The 17,963-nt window shown below is 44.5% G+C and overlaps 2 protein-coding genes across 2 annotated transcripts; both read left to right on the plus strand.

Moving 5' to 3' along the window:
• Positions 1 to 1,038: 1,038 nt before the first annotated feature.
• On the plus strand, positions 1,039 to 9,504 carry prdm1c (PR domain containing 1c, with ZNF domain). The gene is made up of 7 exons (XM_035941367.2): positions 1,039 to 1,215; positions 2,679 to 2,927; positions 4,235 to 4,354; positions 5,308 to 5,560; positions 6,885 to 7,870; positions 8,027 to 8,155; positions 8,533 to 9,504. Exons 1-7 carry the CDS (start codon positions 1,189 to 1,191, stop codon positions 9,091 to 9,093), a joined length of 2,325 nt encoding a protein of 774 aa, XP_035797260.1. The 5' UTR covers positions 1,039 to 1,188; the 3' UTR covers positions 9,094 to 9,504.
• Positions 9,505 to 11,759: 2,255 nt separating this feature from the next.
• Positions 11,760 to 17,802, plus strand: xkr5a (XK related 5a). Its single transcript, XM_023294968.3, has 7 exons — positions 11,760 to 11,994; positions 13,098 to 13,281; positions 13,529 to 13,713; positions 13,813 to 14,025; positions 14,388 to 14,557; positions 14,803 to 14,914; positions 15,572 to 17,802. Exons 1-7 carry the CDS (start codon positions 11,862 to 11,864, stop codon positions 16,513 to 16,515), a joined length of 1,941 nt encoding a protein of 646 aa, XP_023150736.1. The 5' UTR covers positions 11,760 to 11,861; the 3' UTR covers positions 16,516 to 17,802.
• Positions 17,803 to 17,963: the final 161 nt, after the last annotated feature.

Here is a 17,963-nt window from a genome sequence, read left to right on the forward strand (position 1 = left end):
CAATAAAACCCTGATTTAAGATAAGAATAGAGCTAAGTTGTTTTAACTGGGTCAAAATCGATCCAGTCTCTGAAACAAAAGGTTTAAGAAGAAGAAAAGAAGCAAGCAAAGTGCAAGAAAACACAGTGAAAGATGATTTTTAAAAAAAAATGAATCCTCAATAGTCTTGACTGTAATCCAGTGTGTCTTCTCTGATGTCCTAATGATCACTTAAAACTGTGATTTTGACACAACAAACCAAAAGTTGTCCTCAATTTGAAAAACTGAGAAAATTCCAAGACTCTTGTTTAGTTTCCTAAAGCTCAGAATCAGCAAGTGTCTGTGTTAGTGTCATCCTAGTAACTCATAGAGTGGAAACACTTCTGCTCGCAGCTGTTGCTGTGGTGAAAATTTGGATATTACATTTCTTCATATTCAAAGAGTGTCACCTTACTGACTGCATTTAAGTCAAACTATCTAATTAAGTTACAGAGCATAACAGAAATGAGAGAGAATTATTTGTTTTTGCTTCAAATGTGGTGAAATTAGAGTTTTTTTCAAAGACTGCTACAGAAGATAGAGAGCTTTGAGTTGTTATTTCAGGATGTTTTCGATGTGTCATTTATGTGCAACAGTTAATCCTACAAGACTGACTTTGACACATTAAATATATAAATTCTGCTTCAACTTTTCCCAATCTCAATCCACACTAAACACGTATAAAAATGACCTCATCTCCTCTGCCTGACTTCCGAACACAGCACAGGTATGCCTCCCTCTCACCCACACTGTCAGAAAATGAAGATGTATTTGGGTGATCCGGACATAGCTGTGTGACAGGCTCTGCTAAATCCCCCCCCCACCCCTCCACCCCTCCTGGAGAAAGCCTCTTGCCCCGGGCCAAGAGAGTGACACACACACAAACACTGTCCAAAGAGGAGTCATGGGGCAAAGAGGTGGAGGGGGGAGGGAGCACGAGAGGAAAAGGGAGTGTATCTTTCTCTCTCTCTTACTCTGTCAGAGACGCACACCTTCTCTCCTCCCCCCCGTAAGAGAAGACTCGCACCCTCGAGTGTTCAGTTGCGCAGTCAGTCAGTCAGTCACAGTCAGGTACACAACAGACTGAGGTCGGCCGAGACAAGAAACAGAGAGCAGACACTGGTTGCTCAAAGACACTCCAGCTCAAGGAGGGCACAGAAAACCTGCCCTATGTGTGGTTCCTCTCAAGGCTTCACAGTAAGTGTACAACATTTATCTCAGATCATCTTATTGATATGAAAAGAGTGTTAGACTTTCTCACTGATTGATTTCTCTTCTTCTGCATAACACCATTGTCCCCCTACGCATGTCAAACTGAGGTAAAGTGTGCTTTCTAGAGTCTTACATGTTGTCCCACGAGTCCCAGCTGTGCGCTTTTGACTCATGTCTTGATTTTTCAGAATATATTTTCTGCAGTGTCACTGGGTTCAATGGTTTCGGAGTGAGCTGTCACACTTGTGACAGTCATTCCGAGTCAGCTGTGGTGACAGACTTCAGAGAAAAAATAGGGTGAAACGTCGTCCATAAAGCTCACCTCTCTGCACTTTTATTTGCATTTCCTTTTTTTTTCCTCGCTGAGAATGAGCTGACAACCTCATTGTTATTGCGTCACATGTGCCACAGATGTAGATCTATGTTAAAATGCAACATTTCTGCTCAATTATCACAACTTTTTTTAAAATCATAAGCTGAATGACACTTTCTTTGAGTCTTTGAGCTTACTACTTAAAGATTTCTGTAAGTGTGCCACATTTTTAAAATTCTATACCTCACAATCATTCACTCAGGTTTCAGTTTGATGTAAGTTTTGAGTTGAGTTTAATCTCTCATCAGGAGGGAATGTATGTCACATGAGCGCTTACCAAATATTACCCAGCACAGAGCTTATCAGCCACTATCTCAGAGACAAACTGATGAGCCGAAAAAAGAGGACGCAGCGAAACAGCACATCTGAGCATTGTCTTTTGATCAAAAGACTTCCTAGATCTTCTTTTTTCAATCTTCTCTGCTTCACAGCTTTCATCCCATCAGTCGGGGCTCTCTGCCTTTGCCAGGGCAGAGCTCTCTGACAACAATCTTTCTGAAAAGGAAGGGAGAGACAGTGAGTAACCTGCAGAAAGAAAGAGAAAGAGAGTTTGAACCTGGCCGAGAGCCAAGTCTCGAGTCAGTTCAGAGGAAGTCTGGTCGATTCACTGGGAGTGCTGGTTTCCTCGTGAAAGTGGTCCTGCTCCGGGGGCTGACGTGCACAGGAACCTCCCTTATAGCCCGGGGGTTGCGATTCGGAGAGTCACAGGATGTATGGGACAGTGGGGCCAATGGGGCAGCAAGCACGAAGGTTCCACTTTGAAGTTTGTTTGTCCGGTAGTAGCAGTCGATGGGAAAGTTAGATTCTTCATCCTTAACATCCCCCAACTTGCCGCTGCCTCATAAGTCACACTTCACACCTAATTTTAGCTCCATTCAAATCCCGACTTCCTACTACATCTGTTGTTTGTACTGTCTGCGTTTTCCCCCCTTAAATTCTGACAAAGGAGAAAATGATGAAAGGAAAAATGTGTCATCACTGAGTAATCACACACCGCTGAATTGTGTCATTTTTACAATATATTCAAAATGATACTCAATTGCACATTTCCCTGCTTTGTCTATCTTTTCGGTAGGCCTACTCCTGTGACTGCACCACGGCCATGCTAACCTCAGAAACGTCACCCCGGAGCTCGGGGATCGCCACCGAATCGACGCAGGACGTAGACATGACCTCGTGGAGCGAGGCCGACTTTGAGGAAAAGTGCACTTACATCGTGAAGGACCAACTTCTGGACGAAGAGCCCGAAAACAACAGCAGGACACGAGCTGAGAGATCCTTACCCAGAAACCTGGCCCTGAAGCGCTGCCACGACTCAGCAGAGGTACACAACACCTCCAGTGTTCATGTGCGATTCAATGCAAGAATATTATGCAGAAAAATGATTAAATACCAAAACATCTAAGCAGGTACGTGCAGTAATTGTTCAAGCTTCTGGTAACAGCCGACTCCTTGCGTCACACCAACATCCTTCCATCTACTCATCCATTCTCAGGCGGGAAGTAGTTGACATGTTGTTGTCTAATTTGAGCCTTTCCTCTCTGCTGTGTGTGTTGAGACAATACCCGAGCCCCTCAGCACTCAGCCCGAGGACGCTGTGATTAGTAGCTATCTTAGATTCCCATCCCCTTTTGTCCCAGCAGAAAATTATACCATAAAGTAAAAGAGAGAAACTAGGACCCAGAAGGCCTGTGCCACCATAAATAATCCTCTGAATTTAAGTGCAAGGCAGGAGAATAGTTGAGGAAATCACAGATAGTGTGGTAAATGCATGATAAAAGATGACTATATATGAAGAGAAAATTTTAGATTTCCTCACACGAGAATCTTTTCTCTTTTGAAGCAGCAAAATATCCAAATTACAACTTTGACCTTCCAATGAGACAAATCCGGAGTCTGGAGAGGTTGACACTTAAGAACAGAATATGTTACAGTCATCTGTGACACAAGGGCACCTGAAATGGAGCCAAAGCCAAGAGCAAAACCAAACTGGAGATGAACTGTACGGCGAAGCATGGCTGCTCAAGCTGTATGCGCTGTGCTTGTATTGCTCCAAGATGAAAGAGAGAATACATTACCACATTGCTTTAGGGCCTTTTTTTGCTTTTTCAACACGGAGCTCAAGGCGCCGTTAACTGGTTTGGGGTGTGACCATGACACCTTATCCACTCTTCCCCACCCTGGAGGCTTGAGACAGAGGAGTGAGTTTCACACCTGCAGGTAGCAGAACAAGAGTCGCGGTGAAATTTTAATATGGTGGAGAAACTAAAGATAACTGGGGTGATTGGCCTTATGAAATATTCAGCATGTGAAGGAAGGAGCACATTCTGTCACAGCCTTTACAAAATTTTGCTCTCACGAGGATTTGTCAGGACAGCCAGCATATAGTAATAAGAACAAACGTCTTTAATTGGTTATTTCTTTTTCTCCAGTGAAAAGGTGAATTGACCTGATTCTGTTGGTTAATCACCAAGAAAAGATGGAGGAGCAGATAAGGACAACTGTATTCCCTAGATTCTCATCCCTCTAATTATGTTTTCCAGCTCAGTGTGTGTCCGGCTGCTTGCTCAGGCCTCCAATTTGTGGAGCTACTCTGTTGTTTGATGATTCTGTGTCCTATTTGTTGAACAGGTGCTTGGAGTTACCAGTAAGGAGTTGATTCCTAAGGGGACACGTTTTGGCCCTTTGGTGGGGGAGACCTACACCAACGAAACTCTGCTGAAAGACGCGAACAGAAAGTACTTTTGGAGGGTGAGTTAGCTGCATGTGACACTCTGGATTTATGTGCAAAATTTTAAAAAAAATAACTGCGTTTCAAAACCGTTCACATCCTGTATCTCCAGCTGGAGACGCTGTTGCGGCCGTGGCCTCAGCGGCTGTGGTCAATGCCTGACATCCTGTGAAAGTGCCTGTCAGTCCACAGGGACCGTTAAATGTGGCTCGATGTTTTAAATTTTTTATGCACCGTATGTACATTTGCCAATTCTGTGCATGGCAGTCTGAAGTCACACTCACACACAGCTGTTTGGTTTCAGTGACGCAGCGCTTCTCTTCTCTCCCCGCTTCTCTCAGTAGTGGTATCACTGCCAGTAAACACACCATGCACATGTCCGCACTTCTCCAGACTCACAAACTCTCACATTGACTAAGCAAGGAAGTGGCTTTGAGCCTGAGAGCTGTTGTGTTACAAATCAACAGCATAAGGGCATCTTCCATTACACACATATACACACAGACACACACACACACACACACACACACACACACACACACACTTCTGTGTAATTCGACAGTGTGGAGTCAGCAACCTTGAAATCATGCAACTCCAACCAAAACTTGCAACAGCCATAACACAGACAATCTGGTAATATTATAGCCGTGACTCAAGCCACAGCACGGCTTCAAAGGTTCAGAGAGCATAAAGAACACATTTATAGACCTAAAAGCTGTGACAGATAACAAATGCAATTAGTAATAAGTAACATAGCAATACTACAATCCAGTCATACGGTGAAATCCATGTTGCTTTCACAACTTTAAGTGACTGGCAGTCAGCAATGAGCCATCTCAACCGAAAGAACATACAGTATTTACCATAAAGGCGTCAGGAAACTGTGACCTCATGGTTTCAGATGCGTTGATGCATCATCATTAACTGAATTATCGCTCATCTATTTATGTATTCTGCTGCTCTGACACTACAGGTCTTCTCAGAGGGGCGCTTACACCACATCCTGGATGGTTTAAAAGAAGAGCAGAGCAACTGGATGCGTTATGTCAACCCAGCATGCAACGTGGCGGAGCAGAACCTGGTTGCCTGCCAGAGCGGCTTGGACATCTTCTTCTACACCGTGAAACCCCTTCAGCCGGGGCAGGAGCTGCTGGTGTGGTACTGCTCTGAGTTCGCCCAGCGCTGCAACTACCCTCCACTGGGGCAGCTGGCTATGGATAATATTGGTGAGTGTGCTGGTGTTGTCCATTTAGTTTGAACCGAGTGTCGCCGAAGTTAACAGAAACCGTCCCCGTGCCCACGCTTTGAGACATATCTGGTATGCACTGTCATTGTGAAGTCAAAAGCGCCGTCCGACTGACACACTCTTTGTGTGGGTGTTTAAGAAGTTACTCAGTCACACCCAGAGGTCCTTTGTTAAAAGCGTGACACAAAGGAGGATAGTGGAGTCCTGAAAGCAGAGAGGGGCTGTCTCCAGGTGCAGCCACAGTACCACAGTAACGTGAGCCAAATTTCAGGATTTCAGCCGACATTTCCCCCTATTTTTTTTTTTTTTTTTGACTCTGGCAGCTCATTCACACTCCAAACATTTGGCTTTCATTCACAAACACAAAGAGTGCACATTTTAGCAGGGAGGCCACATGCACACAGCAAAATACTCATTTACACAAGAAGCTGCTGGAGGTGCTGACGGCAATCTGGCATGACTCCTCTTATTTATTTGGCTCTTAAGAGGCAAGAGAGGTAGGAAGTGCTCCAGTGACTACTTGAACTTCCTGACAAGGTGACTTGCTGACAGATTGATATCTCACTGAGTGTTTGTTCGCAGAGAGCTGTCCTCGCAGGGCTGGGGTGAGGGTAGCAGGAGTGAACAAAAGATAAGGCTCGCTGTTTTCGATGCTGTGTCCAAGAGTAGGAGGGACGTACATGCATAGCTCTGTGTTTTGTGTTCTTCTGTTTGTCAGCTTGAGTCCTTTTGTCTGTTCTGATCTAAGTCAGTAAAGCAGAATCTCTCCCGGTGACTTCCTAATGTGGAAGGATTTGGTCAGATTGGACAGATATGGATCCAGATGTCCAGAACTTAGCGGAAAATAAATAATACTTAGAGGACACTCATTATGTTGTGGCTGATAAATATTGGAATCTGTGGTTTAGGAGTCTGTTTAAGATCAAAATTTGTTCCTTGTATCCTGTATCCTGTGTTGCACTTACAACTGAGCGGGCCTCTAATGCAAATAACACACTGTATCCACTGCCTGTCCTTTATGCTATCTGTATCCTGATCAGACCCCCATTGTCTAACTTCTGGTGTCCACTTTCACAGAGTGGAAGGGTTTGGGAGGCACAGACAAGCTGGTAAAAACACATTTGGAGGAACTAGTTGGATTAAAATAAATACTTTAAACAGTGATTTCAACTAAGAACATGCGCAATCACCTTAAAGTCATGGCTATATGTATCAATCAGTTGAACGATGGTACTGTTACACCTATTGTATGCTGGTTTCTCCTGTCTCTGACAGCATTTCTCCATTGTTTTTTTGTCCCACAGAACAGACTCGAGAGAAGACCACAGGAAAACGAGGACACAGCGTCTCTGAAATCCTCCGAGACGAGCCCTCCACATCCCTGTCTGCACGGCCCAGGCGTCTGGACATTCCTTTGTCTCAGACCAATGTCTCAGCAGTTTTTCCCTTGTGTCCCCGTGTTGTCTACCCACCCTCAGAGTCTATCCACGCTCACAGATATGCACATCTACCGCCTCTGCCCTCCTGCAACCCTCCAGCTGCCAAAAGGCCAGCACTAAGTGTCCCCTCGAATTTGCACTTCACCTTTCAGCACAGTCAAAGCCCTGTTGTAGCCAAACATTACCAGGAGCCCTCAGTGCCTGATCACATTCATCCCGCTCTGAGGCACAGCCCTTATCTGCTGCCTCACTACTCACTTGGCCTTCTACCTCACTCGTACCCGTTCTACAGCGACCGACTGAAACCTCGTTTGACCCTCTCGTCTCATTTGCCGCCTTTTGACAACTATGCACACTTCCTACATCCCTTAGCCAACGGCTGCAAAGACTTGACACTTGCACCGTCCAAACCAGACCTCATTCTTTCACCAACCCATGAGCACAAAGACAGAAAGGACCTCATATCCAAAAGGACAAACTACCTCAGACGTCCTCCCAGTGACCTCAGAGATTTCAAACCTCCCAGCAACATTCACGCAGACCTCACTATACCTTCCACATCCAGTGCCTCTTCCATGGTGACTGAGCTCCGCAGAGCGCTGCCCTCTCTTGCACCTGGGGGATGCTCGCCGCCTGTGGGCATGGCTGCCTCCTCAAACTGCCTCCCCTCCAAACCTACCTCTGCCACTCAGAACAATACTGAGGACCCGATGGACCTCAGGAAAACCAAACGAGAAGGGCAGATCATCGGCTACAAGACCTTGTCGTACCCTCTCACCAGGCAAAACGGAAAGATCCGCTATGAGTGCAACATCTGTGGAAAGGTCTTTGGGCAGCTGTCCAACCTCAAGGTTAGTTCCTCTTCATCACATTAAAGCAAAATGGAAGAAAATTCCAGCGTGCAACCATACAAAGTGACTGTAGAATATTAGAAATTGCCAGTTGCTGTGCTTTCTTGAGTTTGACAGAATAAATCTAAATTTTGATGTCCGGCATCTTGTCCTCAGGTCCATCTACGAGTACACAGTGGCGAGCGTCCCTTTAGGTGTCAGACCTGCAACAAGAACTTCACTCAGCTGGCACATCTGCAGAAACACTACTTGGTTCACACAGGAGAGAAGCCTCATGAATGCAAGGTAAAGCTCCAGATGTTACAGAAATAATTGTACAGTCTGGGAAAATACTGTTAGCTTAGCATAAAGACTCAAAATTACACTTTAAACTATAATCTGCAAATAACGTTGACATCAAAAATCAACAATTTTACAAATAGTAATTCTTTGCAACATTTGAGTGTAAAATTACAAATTTTTTGTACTGCATTTTAATCTAAAAGAATAATGTTGTTTTACAGATGTTTCTGTTATTAAAAGGAAAATGGATGAATAATTAGTGTTTTAAGGATGTTTTACAATGTTCATCTACATGTCTGTACGAAACAGAAAGCAGCAATTGTGGCAGAAATCAGAAAATGACTAATTAACACATCCTCCTCCGCTCTGTTCTGACACAGGTGTGCCATAAACGATTCAGCAGCACTAGTAACTTGAAGACCCACCAGCGGTTGCACTCTGGTGAGAGGCCTTACCAGTGCAAGCTCTGCCCGGCCCGCTTTACTCAGTTCATCCACCTCAAGCTCCACAAACGCCTCCACAGCGGTGAGCGACCTCACCGCTGCCCTCACTGCCCCTGTGCCTATCTCCACTACTGCAGCCTGCAAGTGCACCTCCAGGGCTTCTGCCCTCTGTCGCCCTCAGCCTCCCACAGACACTCGCCGGAGGAGCTGCACAGAGTCAACACCGAGATCGAGGGGTTCGACTTGAGCGAGGCGGCGGAGCAGCTCGAAGCCATGGCTGCAGAGGTGGAGATGGACAAGGGGAATGTTATTGACCTCATACAGCAAATAGAGAGTCATGTCTCAGGCCACCGTGATGGTGCCAGAGAGGAGACCCAGCTGATCGTCTACAAATCTGCAAAGGAGCACTCCTCTGGTATTCAGCTGCATCCTAGCAGCCCTGTACCTCTGCATCCAACCAGCATCAAGCTGGAGTCAGGCTGCATATCAGAGGCCTAAGAGAGCCCTGCTAATCCATTCATATAATCCTTACAGGTCAGCTCAGCAGCTGTCTCTTACTGCCCTATTTGAAGTAAAGCCTTATCTCAATCACGGACTGCCTCGCCTACACGCTACAGAGACTGCAGCTTGTGAAGAATCAAGACTTTCCCAGCAAGGCCTGGAACCAGTCACTTCATTGATTTAATGTATTTGTTAATTTATTAAGTTGCTAACTTTAATCTATAACACATACTTGTGGTATTTTTTTCTATTTGTTTTGTATCTGTGGGACACACTGATGGAATAACAACTAAACGGGTTATGCGTAAAAAGACTTCTTTTGTGGTTTCACTGCGTGAGACTGAGTGTTTCTGTTTGTGTAGGTGTACGTATTTATGTCTCCTGATTAAAGTGACAGTTACTGTACAAGCATGACTGTGTAGTGTAAGTGAGCTGAGCGCTGGGGAAACCTCAGCTGTTTGTGTGTAGATTACACACTTGGTTTGTGTTTATGATGTAGATAAACATCCTGTTATGAGTTCTGGAATGTTCACCACCGACAAGTACCAACCTTCCACCCTGAAAAAAAAAAACAACTCAAAACACGCACATCAAAATTATTTGCATCAGCAATAAGATTCTGCTGCTAATTTTGCTCATGTATCCATTTTCTAGTTTTGATATTAATCAGCTGGTAGACGAATCACCCACAACAGATGACTCTACAGTTTATACGGAGATATAAGAACAGCATAACACTTGTAATTGCTCATGTCATTTCTGAGCACCAGTTCTTGTAATTGGGAAAGAATAAAGCTTACATTCAGCAACAATAAATCTTAAAGGTTAATAATGCTGCACTGATATGAAACATTAAAATATTCCGACACATTGTGGCAGAAGGACAGACAGGCCCTGTGACTTTCTGTAGCGATATCCTTCTGTGATCTCATTACATCTTAAATGGGTGTCAGGTGGCAAAAGGCTCAAAGTGGCCACGCATTGATGAGACAGCTACAGAGCGACTCGCTGCCTCCCCGCTGGTGAGAAGTCACTGATCAGATCACAGGGTGACGACCAGCTGCTCTGGAACTTTTCCTGCGTGGAGAGAAAAAGAAATGAAAGAAGAATAGTCCAACAGGTATCAAAAGCGATTCTTGCAACACTGTGACATGACCTCTGACCGGTCTGGATAGGAGGAAATTCAAAATTAAGTGGGCAAATGAGTGTGATATATTTCAAATAAAACAAGAAATAGCCAGAGGAAGAGGAGGAGAGGTAAACTTCCAACTATAGCATAGTTAGGCCTAGGTGTAAAAGGATATAGTTCTTTTTGTTTTTCTTAATTAATAGCCTGGGATGTAAAGTGAGAATTACAAAAAAAACAAAAATAGCCATTTATTATTCTGATCATGTGTTAAAGCCTTTAAAAATAATACAGTATAGTTGATTAAAAATTTTGGGATGCTAGTTTACTGCTTGTGAAAGTCTGATCCTACACACAGAATGTGGCCTTGCTAATCATTATATTAACTAACAAACTATAGCTACAGGTAGTTGAGTAGCAATGAAAAACATTTTATTGTAATTCTTTTTGTATTGTATTGCGTAAATACTATGTTGTATTGTAGGTTGCTGAAGTCATTCAGCTTTGGACAGAATTTTCCATGTTTTTATCAGTAGCACAAACAGCACATTTGTTCTGATTATAATTAGCTATTTATTTGGGTATTGTGTTATGGAACATTATACATGAATTTTTTTTCCACGCCAGCAACTGGATCTATTCTCCTGGACTACTTAAAGGGTCCTTCATCCAAATAACAATTAAATAAAACGTATTTTAATTTTTTTAAAAAAAAAGTACAACAGCAAGTATTTATGTGTGATTACAGCTGTGTAAATCATCATAAATTAGACTGATCCCAAGGCCCACGGTTAGAGAACCACTGGTCCAGCTCGCCTGCAGCCACTGTGATATTAATATGGAACATGGGTGAAGCATAGAAAGAAGGTGGGTGGACCTTAGTTAGCCGCCAGCACAGTGTCACATTTTATATTCATGGCCTGAGAGCCTAACAACACCTCTGGTTTCCACACCGGAGGGAGCTGTGTACAGTTACATAGAAGATATACAGTCTGTGGTACAGTTACACAGTATCTGTACAGCCTGTAGTACAGTTACACAGTAGATATAGTACAGTTACATAGTAGATGTAGTACAGTTACACAGTAGGTGTACAGTTACATAGTGTCTGTAGTACAGCTATACAGTGGATGTAGTACAACTACACAGTAGATGTAGTACAGTTACACAGTATCTGTAGTACAGTTACACAGTGGATGTAGTACAACCCTGCAGTGGATGTAGTACAGTTACACAGTGAATGTAGTACAGTTACACAGTGGATGTAGTACAACCCTGCAGTGGATGTAGTACAGTTACACAGTGGATGTAGTACAACCCTGCAGTGGATGTAGTACAGTTACACAGTATCTGTAGTACAGTTACACAGTGGATGTAGTACAACCCTGCAGTGGATGTAGTACAGTTACACAGTGAATGTAGTACAACCCTACAGTGGATGTAGTACAGTTACACAGTACGTGTACAGACCTTGTTGGACCTGATACCCCTTTAACGCGCCCAGTGACGTCAGGTATTTTGACAGGGGGAGGCAACGGGAGAAGAAGCCGCAGAAGAAGAACCTGCAGCGGATGTGTCCGGGCTGAAGGATGCCCGGGATAATGTCACCGGTCTGTTCTCTCTCCCACCGGTCCGCATCATGATAAACGCTGCTGGAGCGGTGGTCCGCAGGATGCCGTCGGCGGCCCGGCGGAGCGGGTGCTGGATAGCGTGGTGCCAGGCGACGCTGCTCGGCGCCTCGGCTCTGGTTATCGTGGCCGAACGGAGCGCTCGTAAGTGGGCATAGAATTCCCGGATCTAGCGGTGCTGCTAGCTAGCTAATGTACACGCTGAAAATATAATTCATGAGGGGAAGACGGCGAAGTGAAGTGTTTTAGTCACATATAATGAATGGGAAATGCTTTTACTCAGCCATGATGCTTTGTGTTGCGCTTATTCAGCAGCAGTTCAGGTTAGAAATACAGTTCAGACGCTGATGCTGGAGCTCAGCAGTTACTAATGAGCTGGTAGCTGATCTGTACATGCACAGTAGTGAAGGACTGGTAATGGTTAGCCCTGCTGGCTTGGTCAAACCGGGGCCCCAAGTCGTCCAGGGGTCATTCAGGTGGGTCACACAGCCTAAGACTGATCATATTTAACCCGTGACCTTAATTATAATAATGACAATAAATAACAACAATGCTCTACTGTTAGATTTCTCTTGCATCCACCCTCCACAGCACAAAATTAAAATATTAGGTCATTATTATCATTCATGTTGATATTATCACTGCTTAGGTATTGTCAATAATGCACATCTGGAGTCTGTATTGAAAACACTGTGCAGCACAGTGTTATGATTCCCTGACTAAGCAGATCAATGGGGCAAGGTCAGGACACCAGAGCAATGACAGGATGTGCACAAAGTGTGACTTTGTCTTCAGCAGGTATTCCATTCCCAGAAGATAAAAATACTGCACTGCTGCTGGGACTCCACATCTCAGTCGGCCTGTCCAAAGGACAAAAAAATAAATAAATGTTCAGTGCAATCATGCACGTTCTGGTCATTGACAAGACAGTGTTTTCAGAGCTGCACAAGTCTGTCTTATGTAACTCACAGCTAATGGAAGGTTGTGCTCAAGGTGTTTTGGTGTCTTTGTCTTCTTGTTGGGGCTTGAATGACCCTAGCAGAACAGCTTTCCCTTAAATTAAAGGGCAGTTCAAGAGGACGGATATGTTCTCTTTCATTTCTGCATATCCTGCATGTATTCCTGCAAATGCTATATAACTGCATGATAACTCAGACTGTATCTGACAGTCACAAAACAAAAACACTAAATACTTATATCAGCTTGCATGTGCATGTCTGTATTTGTCATTTGTGTGCGTGTGTCAGTGATCTACTGTATAGGGTTTTACCTTTGGAATGAAGAGACGCAGTGGGCGGGCCTCACACTCGGTCTCTTTCTACCGGGGACAGCAGTCCAGCTTTTAAGTGTGAAATGGTACTATGATGACGGCGATGACAGGCGATGTTACCTCTCTGTCATACACATACTGCACTTGGGCATCTTCAAGAGGTAAGATCTTTGCAACATCAGTTATTTTGTGCAATATGTAGCTCAATTTTACACATTCAGAATATGTAAGAATTTAATCCAATGTACATTTGTAGTGGACAAACACAACGAGCGCATTTGGTAGCGTATTTTCTGTCAAGGTGCTCAGAAAAAATTGCAGTCACATCCTTCTGTCATTGAAACCTTGTTGAGGAGGTTACGTTTTATCACCGCTGTGGTGTTTGTCTCTGTCGCCCTCTTCTGACAGGTTGTGGGATTGCATGAGGTGTGTGTTGCGCATGCAGGGCTCGGTGGCGGAGCTCGGAGCTGCCGTCATGCAGCAGGCAGACGTTGCTGCCCTTTGGCTCCTGGAGGCCCTGATCCTTACGCTGCCTCAGAGTCTGCTGCAGGCGTACGTCGTGGTGTCTACTGATGTGGGCATCATGTCACCAGGTAAACTCACCTTGAGAAGAACTAGTACTACCGCTTATGTTTCATCGGTGTAAACAATGCCTGAATAAAAGAAACGCTTTGCCTCTGTTTTACCCCCAGTGGCCTATTGCTGTGGTTTATGTGTGCTGTCTATTTCCTGGGCCCTGGTGCTGTACAGCCGAGCCTGCTGTCTGATTCGTCCGGGCCACCTGGCCATGCCTCCGGCAGCCCTGCTGTGCCAGCTGGTGTGGAGGGCAGGGATGCTGGGTGCCAGGGTGACCTGCCTCATGTTCTTTGCCAGGGTCTTTAACTGGTGGGTCTGTGGAGTAGCAGGTGAGTACGGAAACACAAGCTGCTCGGGTGCATTCGTGTTGCTTGCACGCTGGAAATGCGGAAAAAGTGTGCGATGAAAGTGTAATAAGTTCATGCGGCTTAGTAACATAATGCACAGATGCAGTTAAAGGTGTAAGAAGCTCAGTGACTAATCCAAGTAGAGTTTCTTATCCTCCTCATGAATCAGAATTTAGAAATGATTTTAAAAAATGACTTCACGGTTGATGTAGTTATCCTCCGAGCACTGCAGCATGTCCTCTTGATCCAGATTTTCAGCTGTTCCTCTGCATCAACCTGATACACTGTCCATGGATCCTCTATTGCGCTTGCACCTTCTAGTCTATTTTTATGTTGACCTCCAGGTTTTCACTGGCTCACGGCCTCCTTCTGGCTGGTATCACAGCAACCTGACATCTGCACTGGTCCCTGGTGTTGGCGTGCCTTTAATGGCATCATGGGGCTTGTCCATGTCTTCCTCTTCCTGAATGTCAAAGATGGACCCTCGCGCTTCCGCATGGCCAGTTTTTATGCAGTAAGACGTGGCTTCAAATGGGATTACTGTCCCTCAACTGTTTCTCTGCCGTTTGGTCCTGGTGGCTGTCTTCCATGTGTTGTTTTGTATTCCATGTACGGCTTTATCTCATCAACTTGCACACAGAGGAGCATGCACAGATATACATAAGTTTGCATTGTCATCCTCACCTCTGTGTCCTTAGCTTACAGTGACGTAAAGCTGTCCACAGATGACTGATGGTGTGACCTTCTCTCCTCCTTCAGTTTATGCTTGTGGAGAACGCCACCCTGCTGCTGGCTGCATCAGACTTCCTGAGCGAAGCGTCATGGGACAGTATGACCCTTCCCACCACTGTGCTGTGTAGCTTTCTCCTCGGTGAGTCAATTTTTTAAGCGCTATCTGCACCTTTTTTGCATGGGAGCAGATTTGTCATAGGCGTTTAGATAGTGTCAAAATGTCTAATAGTTTCTGTGGTATCTGAGTAATAAAACCCCAGTGGGGATTCGCAAAGGTTAAAACAAGCTCAGAGTCAGGCAACACAGCGAACAGTGTCACTGCATTACGAATAGTAAATTCCATTTAAGTGCTACTTGTTATATGGCACAAATATAATTAGTAATGTGATGAAAAATTACTGTCGTTGCAATATAACATACAAAATACTCTGCTTTTTCAGTTATTTTTGATATAGTCGAACATGAGGGTAGATAAATGTCTCTCAAATGGCTCTAATGGAACAAATGACAATGACCTGTAGGATACGAAAGGGCAGGATCAGAAGGATACAAAAAAAGTTTGAAAACTACATTAGAATTTTTTCATATGTACTGCCTGCACTTGTGTGTCAAATTAACACTCAGCATCAGAATTTAATTCAGGCAAAGCCAAGGTGGACACAGTGTTCTTAGCTGTAGCCCTTCATTGTGATTTGGATTATATATAAATGTGTGTGTGGGACTTTGGTAGTAACAGGTAAACCAAAACATACTTAGTGCTCATAAATCAACTGTTCCCTGTCCCTGTCCTTCCTAGGTGCTACCTCTCTTGTCCTGTACTACCGCTTCCTCCATCCCAAGTCCACAGAAATCTCCCAGGGAACACACCACAACCACATGGGCAGCACTTGCATAGAACAAGGAGAGTCCTCCTTCTCTCTCGGGGACAAAAGTCTGCCAGCTCCCTCCTTTCCAAACCATGGCAGCTTCTCCCTCTCAGGTGTCGCTGGTTCTCTGCTGGAGCACCCAGGGAACTGTGGCGGCCGACCGAACACTTCCTGCCCTTGCTACCACCACCACTGGCTCTTGATCCGTCTGGCCCTCAAAACAGGAGACCTCGGTAAAATCAACAGGGCGTATGGTGCCGGCGGAGCAGCGGCCATACTGGACATGGAGGAGTACAACCAAGAGTTTAAAAGTAATGAAGGAATGACTATTACGGCTGGAGGCAGCTGTGAGGGCATCTCTACCTCTGAGTCCCAGGGGAAGGGCCTGGCACCCCTCTCAGACTGCAAAGACGAGTTCCAGAGTGTAAGCGAACCCACATCAACTGAGCAGCCTGAAGAAGATAGCAGTCTGGAAATGGAGAGCCCGATGGAGTCGCCCACATCGGATTTTAAACGCAGCTCACCAGAGGGTAAATCCGTGTTTGGAGACAGTCCGGAGCCGTATTTCTGCCCTACGGAATCAAGTTCAACCTTATACTTCAGCGCCGATCCCCAGTCTCCCAGCAGCGCAAGTAACCCCCGTTTGGACCGGGACATTGGTGGTCTGGAGCAGGGGGTTCGCCTCAACTCCATCCCTAGTGATCCGGCGCTTCACAGAGACGTCCGTGGACTCATAGGACGAGTCGGTCCACGCTGCACTTCAACTCCGAAATTGGACTCTGGAGCGTTGGACTCTCCCTCCAGTGTCCCTCATCTGACAGGTCCAAGGAGGCAGCTCATAATGTCCCAAAGAGATGATGATGATAACTTCTAGTTTTCTCGTGGCAGGATCAGGGAACAGCGACTTATTCAACATTAAAGGGGTGCACCAGCTTTTTGGGAGCCTGCTTTTTCATCTGCTCAGTGTTGTAGGATGAGAAAGCTGGCAGTAATTTCACCTCGTTACATCTATATACACATATAATACACTGTGGGGCACAGTGTATGCAACAATTTTGGAATATCCCAGGCTAACTTGTACTCTTCTCAAATGATAATCTGTTTGATAAAAAGCATTGCTTTGCCCAAATGCTGGATAAACAGAGGTGAAGCCTTCAGTAGTGTGGTCATTGGACACGAGAAGATGATAAAAGAGCCAATTGGCCACAAGGATGGTGTATGGAGCTCAGACATGCCGTCTACCTGACGTTTAATATTTTCAATTCTCTTGGTAGCAATGAGTAAGCCTCAAGAATTACACAGTGCAACAACATGAACACTAGTTCTGTCAGATTGTAATTACATAATAACGATCATTAGGAACATGCAGCTGCTTCGTGATATCAAACAGCTGATGCTCTGTAACACATACTCAGACTGCTGTTGTTCCATGTTACTATACGCCAGCAGCTATGACAATAGAGAAAATATTCCTAGATCACATAGGGGCTGGAGTGTCTGACCTCTGAATATTAACCATCTCAGAGTAAGCCAGAGCTTTTTGGCTTATTAAAAGCACAAATATCTTCTGTATCATATATCTGTTGCTGTGATGCTGTGATTTTTTATTTATTTATTCCCATTTTAAAAAAGTCAAAAGCAAATCCCTGATCTCCCTTGGAGAATAATAAACTGTATTTTTGTATAATGTGAACTGCTGGCACTGCTTTGAGGAGGGTTAGTGCATCAACTTGGGAAAAACTGTGTGAGATTTGATGTTTTAACTTTATTTACATGTTGACCATGTAATTGCTGAAGTGTTTTTTGGAATTTACATCATGCTGGGGGAAAAAATAACAATGTCTCAGGCACTGAATTCAGAAAGCTTTCAAATGTCTGTTGTGTAACAAATTGCTTATGAGATATTTGTGGTGACTTTTTTTTTTTTTTTAATGTGCTCTCGATTTGCTATTGCCGGGGGGGGGGGGGACAAACGCAGTTTTGCTCATTACTGTTGTGTAAAACCGGGATGAAATCCAATAACAAAGTAATGAACTGATGCTGGGTTTTTCTCTTGCACCCAGGTGACTGCCTATATGACATTTTGAACTGTGGAGTTCAAGGCCACTGGTGGCTTTCAATAAGCAATAAATAGCCTACATGTTGGGGTGAATTGAACAAATATGTGTGTTTTTTTTCATGTAAAGCAAAATGAGTCTTTGCATGATTAAATAAGTAAATCTGGTGTTTGTCAACTTTCAAAAGATTCACTGCTGTGTAAACCTTGAGGTAGAAATGCGTTTTTTTTGCTTCATGGTAGACTGAGCATAACTTATTGTGTAA

Source organism: Amphiprion ocellaris, chromosome 12 (assembly GCF_022539595.1).
Source record: "Amphiprion ocellaris isolate individual 3 ecotype Okinawa chromosome 12, ASM2253959v1, whole genome shotgun sequence".
Taxonomy (NCBI): domain Eukaryota; kingdom Metazoa; phylum Chordata; class Actinopteri; family Pomacentridae; genus Amphiprion; species Amphiprion ocellaris.

Excerpts from the sequence above, each read along its gene's own strand:
- xkr5a (XM_023294968.3), top strand. The coding sequence starts at position 11,862 with ATGATAAACGCTGCTGGAGCGGTGGTCCGCAGGATGCCGTCGGCGGCC. Across the intron at positions 13,282-13,528 it reads CACTTGGGCATCTTCAAGAG|GTTGTGGGATTGCATGAGGT; the intron begins GTAAGATCTTTG and ends CTCTTCTGACAG. Across the intron at positions 14,026-14,387 it reads GTGGGTCTGTGGAGTAGCAG|GTTTTCACTGGCTCACGGCC; the intron begins GTGAGTACGGAA and ends GTTGACCTCCAG.
- prdm1c (XM_035941367.2), top strand. The coding sequence starts at position 1,189 with ATGTGTGGTTCCTCTCAAGGCTTCACA. Across the intron at positions 1,216-2,678 it reads GTTCCTCTCAAGGCTTCACA|GCCTACTCCTGTGACTGCAC; the intron begins GTAAGTGTACAA and ends TCTTTTCGGTAG. Across the intron at positions 7,871-8,026 it reads GGCAGCTGTCCAACCTCAAG|GTCCATCTACGAGTACACAG; the intron begins GTTAGTTCCTCT and ends TCTTGTCCTCAG.